This window comes from Elephas maximus, chromosome 2, assembly GCF_024166365.1.
Source record: "Elephas maximus indicus isolate mEleMax1 chromosome 2, mEleMax1 primary haplotype, whole genome shotgun sequence".
NCBI lineage: Eukaryota > Metazoa > Chordata > Mammalia > Proboscidea > Elephantidae > Elephas > Elephas maximus.
This window is the reverse complement of record NC_064820.1, coordinates 139,822,970-139,831,348: the sequence shown is the minus strand read 5'-3', so window position 1 is coordinate 139,831,348 and position 8,379 is coordinate 139,822,970. Positions and strand designations below refer to the sequence as shown.

Genomic DNA, 8,379 nt, shown 5'->3' with positions numbered 1-8,379 from the left:
AAGAGAGCGGTGTATGTTGGGACTTGTAGTTTCCAGCAGGACAAAGACTCCACAACGCCAGTAATAATGCACTTTTAAATCTTCTGACCCAACTGTCATATTAAACACTAAACTAAAGCATAACTTGATAACTCTCCCCCCGTTCTTGGGTTATTATGCTTGTTTGGCTCCTGTGTTCAACACTCAGGCAGCGTTGTCGCTCACAAGCTTCAAAGAGATTGGGCTGTATTCAATAGTGGGCGGAGCCCTAAGTAGACTGGCGCTCGGGATTGGCCAGTTTTGTCTAGACAAGGCGTTTTCATATCCACTTAGAAATATGTATACTGTGGTTAAAAAAAAAAAAGCCATTCACCACAGATATCTCGCGATATTTCGGCCAAAGGGACCTAGAAACGCGTAGCGAGCCACTGAGACCGGTCGGGGGTGGTGGACACCGGGGCCGGGAAGGGATCGGTCAGCCAGGCAGGGAGAGCGCGTGCTGCCTGCGCCATTTCGGCTCGGTCAGGGCCGGCTGCCGGGCCCAGAGGAAGTGTTTGGACGGCGCGGCCTTCCCTGCCGGTGAGTCGGCCCTGAGTCGTGGCCGGTGAGTCGACCCGGATCCTCACCTGGGCCCACGCGGGCAGTGACAGGTGCGCGGAGGAGCGCGGCGCCCCGCCCGCTCGCCGGCCCGCCCCCTCCGGGCCTCGCCCGCCGGGGTTCGGGATGAGCTGCGGGCCCCAGCTAAGCGGTCTCGGCTTCTGGTGCCCCTCACTGCTGCGGCAGCAGCCTAACAGTGGCCGCCGCCCCTGAAGGAGGGAGAGAGGGAAGCGACTGCTGACCCTGGGCATGAGCCGGACGCAGTGTCCGCTGCGGGACTAAGGCGCCGACATGAACCTTCACCAGGTGCTTACCGGGGCGGTAAATCCCGGCGACCACTGCTTCTCCGTGGGCAGCGTCGGCGATCAGCGCTTCACGGTGAGTGAGGGAGGCTTCCTTGTCGCAGAGGCAAGAGCGTCTCATCACCCCCCACTGGGTATCCTGCAGACACCACAGGGTCCCCAGCCTCCTCCACGGAGGTGCCCTGGCACCTCGGGCCCGCTGGCCGGGACCTTTGAAAGCGAAAAAAAAAAAAGCAGAAACATTTCGGTCAATGATGTGCCCTACGGAGCCTAAACTCGGAAGTCCTAGTGTTTTGTAGGGGAAAAAAAAAAATTTAAGTTTTTATTCTGACTTTCTTGGGTCGGGGTAGTTTGCCAAAGTCGTCTATCCAAAAATCTTCGTTGAGTAACGTGTTGGGGACTTTTTATTACCCGACTTCATACGCCCGATTTGTCAGGTTTCAAAATAGTTGAGATAAGTTTCATATTTGATTCTAAGATCAAGCATTATTGTAGTTAAAAAGAGTGGGTATCTTAAAACAATTATTAATTGTTATCAACAACTAGTGTTGAGTAAAATTATCATGAAAACAATGCCTTTCATTTTTCTTCAAAATCACTGAGTAATAACTTTAAAAGAAAAATATTTTTCATAAATAACTCATTACTACCATACTTTGGATTCCACGTCCGACTACAGTCTGGTAGTCCAAGGACACTTTTATTTATTTTAGGTTGTTCAAATTGATTATTAAAAGTTGCAGTACTGTTTTTCAGTATGAGTCCTGCATGCTATGGCGTGGTAATTCCAGGTTCAGGTTTTCTGAAAGTGACATTGGTCTTCCCCATATAGTGGGAGGGATAGGACCCCAAACTTTTGAATACTTAACCAGTATAGTGACATTTTCTGTCTTAATTATAGCTTTTATAATAATTGCAAACTATAAGTCAGTTGCACATAATACCCCTTATCTAAACTTGTTTATAATGATGATGGTTTTATGCTACAACTTCTGTAGAGGTATCTTTAGTTGTGATTAAAAGTAAAGTTTAATTTTATATAAGTAAGTGAAACAAGGTAAACAGTTTAACAAGTTTAGGAGTCATAAATTTCTGGTCTTTCTACCTTTTGACCTTTTTTGTGGACTTTGTCAGTCAGAATAATAATAAACCCATTGCCGTTGTGTCAGTTCAGATTCATAGTGACCCTATAGGACTCTATAGGACAAAGAATTGAAAACCATAGGTTTTTCAAGGCTGTAATCTTCACGGAAGCAGACTGCCACATCTTTCTCCTGCGGAGAGGCTGGTTGGTTTGAACCACCCACCTTTCAGGTGAGTATTTAACCACTGCACCACCAGGACTCCTCCAGAATAAATAATAACCAAAAAAAAAAAAAAAAATCCATTGCCTTCCAGTCGATTCCGACTCATAGCGACCCTATAGAGTAGAACAGGCCCAAAGGGTTTCCGGGGAGCAGCTGATGGATTCGAACTGCTGACCTTTTTTGATTTGCAGCCGGAGGCTTAACCACTGTGCCACCAGGGCTCCAGAATAAATTTAAAAAACAAAAAACCCATTGCCGTCCAGTCTGTTCCGACTCATAGCGACTGTATAGGACAGAATAGAACTACCCCACAGGGTTTTCCGGGAGCGTCTGGTGATTCTAACTGCCGACCTTTGGGTTAGCAGCCAAGTGCTTAACCACTGCATCACCAGGGCTCCGAGAATAAATAATAAACCCGTTGCAGTCGAGTGGATTCCAACTCATAGTGACCCTGCAGGACAGAGTGGAACTGCCCTATAGAGTTTCCAAAGAGCGCCTGGTGAATTCAAACTGCTGACCTTTTGGTTAGCAGCCGTAGCTTTTAACCACTACTCCACCAGGGTTTCCAGAATAAGTAATGAACCAAAACCCAGTGCTGTCCCGTCGATTCCGACTCATGTAACAAAAAAATCGTCACCACTTAATGCCTGAATTGTACTTTTAGGGCTGTGCAGCCAAGCACTTTACTTTCAAATAGAGATTGTACTTCCCTTGTGGAGGGCAGTACCTCATACACACCTTAGGTTGCATTAACTTGGATATCCTCCGGAAGAGGGTAGCTCCAGGGCCTCAGTGAGCAGCTGAAGTCTCCCAGTAGCTGAACATTGCCCTCAGCCCTTGACTGTTTAGCGGAGGGAAATAAACAGCGTCCTAAGGAGGTTTTCCGAGTGGAATATTATAGGATGGTGACATTGCTTTCTCTGTCGTCTCCCAAAGTTATATGAATGCTCTCTACAATGTAAATTCTAAGAACTTTTTCTAAGGCTTTCAGAATGTAAGCAATGGTGTGAATTTCAAAGCATGTGTATAATATGCTGACCCATTTATACACCTGGATGTGCCCCTCGATCAAACCTTAGTGAATGCCTCTGTATTATTTCTAAGAAGAGTTAATGTGCCATCCCACATCATCATGTAGTTTGTTCCACAGTTCTGCTGAGTTTTAAAGTCCATTTCCATAGGCCAGGCTTTAATCATCACCAACCAAGCCTGCTGCAGACTTCTCAGATCTCTGAAAGCATTCCAGTAAATAAGTGAAAATAAAGATTTTTTTGTTTAGTGTGGAAATCCCAGCTGTTGTTAATTTTGATAGTAGTTTAAGGAATAAAAAAAAACCCAGTGCCGTCGAGTCGATTCCGACTCATAGCGACCATATAGGACAGAATTAAATTATATTATTAAATTATTAAGGAATAAGCAGCCATCTTTTTCCTTTGAAGCCAATCCATCCCTGACTCTTTAAGTCGATAGCTTTGGTACAAACTAAGTTTTTGCACTCAGTTTCTGGGACACAATATACACCTTAAATTTATCTCTCTTGAGGTTGCCTTGTTTATTAGTTTCCTTTCATGCTAAAAAACAAAATGTATGCTCATTGAGTTTTGTTTTTAACCTCTTGATTTTGACTTCTCTTTCTTTGATAGGAAGATAGCAGATACTGATGGTAGGTGGTGTGTGAAAACAAACACACAAACAAAACCACACCCGTTGCTGTAGAATGGATTCCAACTCAAAGCAATCCTATAGGACAGAGTAGAATTTCTCTATAGGATTTCCAAGGTTGTAATCTTTACAGGAGCAGAGTGCCAGATCTTTCTCTCTTGGAGCGGTTCCAACTGCCAACTTTTCAATTAGCAGCTGAGCACTTAACCACTGCGCCTCCAGGGCTCCTTAGATGGTATGTGAAGACTGAAAAAACTCCTTAAATTCCAGTTTTACTTAATGTAGGGACATGAAATCTTCCTCTACCAGGCTCCCTTGGAGAATTCTTTCATCCCTCCTGGTAGTTTATGCCTTCTCTTAAGTCTTATGTTTGTAATTCCTCCCTTTGCATGTTTCCAGAAAATTCGCTAGTTCTCGTTTTGAAAGATTACAGGAAATGAGTTCCTATTTTCCACATAGTCTTACAGGTTTTAAATTGAAATAAAAGTGAATTCTAGGCCTCATGGATTCTAGATTTTAAAATATGCAATTAGTCATACAGGTTAGTATGTCTAGGTACTGTACTAGATACTTTTTTTAGTACTTAGTGGGAATCGAACTATTTTGACTTTGCTTTTGTTAGTGACCATATCTCTTACACCTTTAAATCACTTTATTTACACTTTTATTATATCATTAAGCAGTTTTGCTTTGTGCGTGTATCTGTCTTTCATGACTTGATTGCGTCAGACTTCCTGGGTGGCCCAAATGCTTAAACACTAGACTACTGGCCGAAAGGTTGGTAGTTTGAACCCACTCAGAGGCGCTTCAGAAGGCAGGCCTGGTGATCTGTTTCAGAAAGGTGACAGCCTTGAAAACCCTGTGGAGCAGTTCTGCACACATTGGGTTGCCATGAGTCGGACTTGACAAGAACTAACAACAACAAAACAACAGTGAGTGACTGGAGAGAGTGGTGACACCTTATAGTAGAGTCTACCTGGATTTGATTTCTAGGTTAGCCCCTTATGGTTGTAAATCCAGGGCAAGTTCTATTATATTTGTTTTAAGTTGTTTTTTTCTCATGTGTAAAATAAGGCTGTTAAATGAAAAGCTAAGCTCGAGATAAGTTCATTGTGATTTATTTTTGAAAAATCAGGCATTGAAAACCCAATGGAGCACAGTTTTACTCTGACACACATAGGGGATGCCATGAGTTGGAGATGAATTGGCAGCAACTCGTTAAGCTCATTGCATAGTAATTGTAAAAAAAAAAAAATGCAAACTCTTGTAAAACCAAGGGTATACTCATTCTAATGACTGGCACATAGAAAGTGCTTGGTAAGTATTGGTCAAACGGATGAATAATGGATAAAGAAGCCTGACTGCAATATAAATTATAATCACTGTATTTTAAAATAGATTTAATAATTTAGTTTTGATCCAAATAAGATATTCTAATAAAGTGTCTTTAAACTTTTTCAAAGTCAGTTGTTTATGTGTTTTACCCTTAATATCATGTAAGTACCTTTTTTTAACTAGGGTAGACTACAGATACACTAAGCAAAAATTAATTTTTTCTTATTTACTGGAATGCTTCCCTCATTCCTAACATTTTCCTTGTTAATTTCCTACTCTTTTTAGATCGAAACTTTGTGAGCAACCTGGTATTGATCTATCGACAACTTTTGTTTTTATGATTTTTTTAAATTTTTTAGTTTATGCATCCTTTGTGTTAAAATTGTGATTTGAATGAAATGGAAAGCAGGGTAATTTCCAAGAGACAAAAAGATGCTAATGTTTAGGACTCCCTGACTCTGATTTGGAATTTAAACGCCTTTGCCATAGGTGAGAAAGCAAACATGTTATAGCTCCAGGCTTCTTTTAGAATTGGACAACCCAGTGTTCCCAGCCAAGAGGACCTAGATTAGAATCCAGAACACTGACTGCAGCTCTTTGGGTGTTGGTAGAAAAATGGGAGCTGAATAAACATTCTCCTTCCTCAACTTTCTATGATACTAAGCACCTTTTTGTTTAACTTTTTGCTTTGTTCATTCATGGGAAGCCTTTGATCGTGGCTGTGTGATTGCTACATTAGGCTGGAGAATGGAAAGTTTTTTTTTTTTCCCTTTGGTTCAGGTGGGTGAGAAGAATATATAAAAGGAGAGTTTGATGCTTTTCACATCTGAGAAGAACTTGGCCTATTTTAAAATATTATGTTTTAAATAGTATTACAGTAGATTTAAGGTTATTGAAGTTCCCAATATGTTTTTTAAAAAGAGAATAAACATTAATCACAACATATCAAACGTAAGTCGTTTAACCAGGAAATAGACCAGTAAGAAATTGGGGGGGGGGGGGGGATGGAGGGTTGTATTTACCTGGTATGGTTGGTTAACGCAAAAAGTCAATGAAAAACAGAAAATCTATATGTCTTGCAGAAATCACAGAGGTTTAAAATTAGAATGATAATTGTTACAACCTTGTATATCATTTGGAATTTATAATATTTGAGAAGATTCTCTACCAAAATTTAAAATTGGTTTGATTATATGCTTGATACCAGCACATGTCAGTTCTTCCCATGCATCTTTAGTCTTTTTTCTTTCTTTCTTTTTTATTGTGCTTTAGGTGCAAGTTTACAATTCAAGTCAGTTTCTTATACAAAAGCTTATACACACATTGTTACGTGACCCTCGTTGCTCTCCCTATAATGCGACTGCATACTGCTCTCCACCCTGTACTCTCAGCGTCCATTCAACCAGCTCCTGTTCCCTCTGCCTTCTCATCTCGCATCCAAATGGTAGCTGCAAACATAGTCTCATGTGTCTACTTGAGTTAAGAATCACACTTCTCACCAATATCATTTTATGTCTTATAGTGCAGTCTAATCTTTGTCTAAGAGTTGGCTTCGGGAATGGTTTTAGTTTTGGGCTAACAGAGAGTTTGGGGCCATGTCCTCTAGGGTCCCTGCAGTCTCAGTCAGACCATTAAATCTGGTATTTTTACTAGAATTTGAGTTCTGCATTGCATTTTTCTCCTCCTCCGTCAGGGATTTTCTGTTGTGTTCCCTGTCAGGGCAGTCGGTGGTGGTAGCTGGGCACCATCTAGTTTTCTCGTCTCAGGCTGATGGACTCTCCAGTTTACGTGGCCCTTTCTGTCTCTTGGGCTAATATTTTCCTTGTGTTTTTGGTGTTCTTCATTCTCCTTAGCTCCAGGTGTGTTGGGACCAATGGATGCATCTTAGATATCCGCTTGCTAGTGTTTAAGACCCCGGATGTCACTCACCAAAGTAGGATGCAGAACATTTTCCTAATACACTTTGTTATGCCAGTTGACCTAGATGTCCGCCGAAACCATGTTCCCGAGACCCCCGCCCCTCTACTCTGTCCCTTGAAGTGTTTGGTTGTATTCAGGAAACTTCTTTGCTTCTGTTTTAGTCCAGTTGTGCTGACTTCCCTGTATTGTGTGCTGCCCTTCCCTTCACCTAAAATAATTCTAGTCTACTTTATCTAGTTAGTGCATAGCCCTCTCCCTTCCTTCCCACCCTTGTAACCATCAAAGAATGTTTTCTTCTCTGTTTAAGCCTTTTCTTGGGTTCTTATAATAGTGGTCTCATACAGTATTGGTCCTTTTGCGACTGACTAATTTGACTCAGCATAATGCCTTCCAGATTCATCCATGTTATGAGATATTTCACGGATTCATCGTTGTTCTTTATTGTTGTATAGTATTCCACTGTATGTACCATAATTTGTTTATCCATTCATCCGTTGATGGGCACCTTGGTTGTTTCCATCTTTTTGCTATTGTGAACAGTGTTGCATATATCTATTTGTGTGAGGGCTCTTATTTCACTAGGATGTATTCCAAGATGTGGGATGACTGGATGGTATGGTAGTTCTATTTCTAGCTTTTTAAGGAAGTGCCAGATTGATTTCCAAAGTGGAAATTTTACATTCCCACCAGCAGTGTATAAGTATTCCAGTCTTTCCACAACCTCTCCAACATTTTTTATTTTGTCTTTTTTGGATTAATGCTAGCCTTGTTGGGGTGAGATGGTATCGCATTGTAGTTTTGTTTTGCATTTCTGTAATGGCTAATGATCCTGAGCATTGCATGTATCTGTTAGCTGCCTGAATGTCTTCTTTGGTGAAGTGCCTGTTCATATCCTTTGCCCATTTTTTAAATGGGTTGTTTGCCTTTTCTTCTTTTGTTCTTTTTTTTTTTATAATTGTACTTTAGATGAAGGTTTACAGAACAAACTAGTTTCTCATTAAACAGTACACATATTGTTTTATGACATTGGTTATCAACCCCACGACATCAATGCTCTCTCTTCTCAACCTTGGATTCCCTATTACCAGCTTTCCTGTCCCCTGCTCCCTTCTAGTCCTTACCCTTGGGCTGGTGTGCCCCTTTAGTCTTATTTAGTTGTATGGTCCTGTCCAATCTTTGGCTGAAAGGTGAACCTCAGGAGTGACTTCATTACTGAGCTGAAAGGGTATCCAGGGTCAGTACTCTCAGAGATTCTCCAGTCTCTGTCAGCCCAGCAA

The 8,379-nt window shown here is 41.5% G+C and overlaps 1 protein-coding gene across 4 annotated transcripts in view; it reads left to right on the top strand.

Moving 5' to 3' along the window:
- The first annotated feature begins 362 nt into the window (after positions 1–362).
- DMXL1 (Dmx like 1) overlaps positions 363–8,379 on the top strand; it is a 172,114-nt gene continuing 164,097 nt past the window's right edge. For all 4 annotated transcript variants that reach the window (XM_049873606.1, XM_049873604.1, XM_049873605.1 and 1 more), the window contains exon 1: positions 363–954. In XM_049873606.1, coding sequence (XP_049729563.1) covers positions 868–954 — 87 coding nt within the window. In that variant the 5' untranslated portion in view covers positions 363–867. The remainder of the gene's footprint in view (positions 955–8,379) is intronic.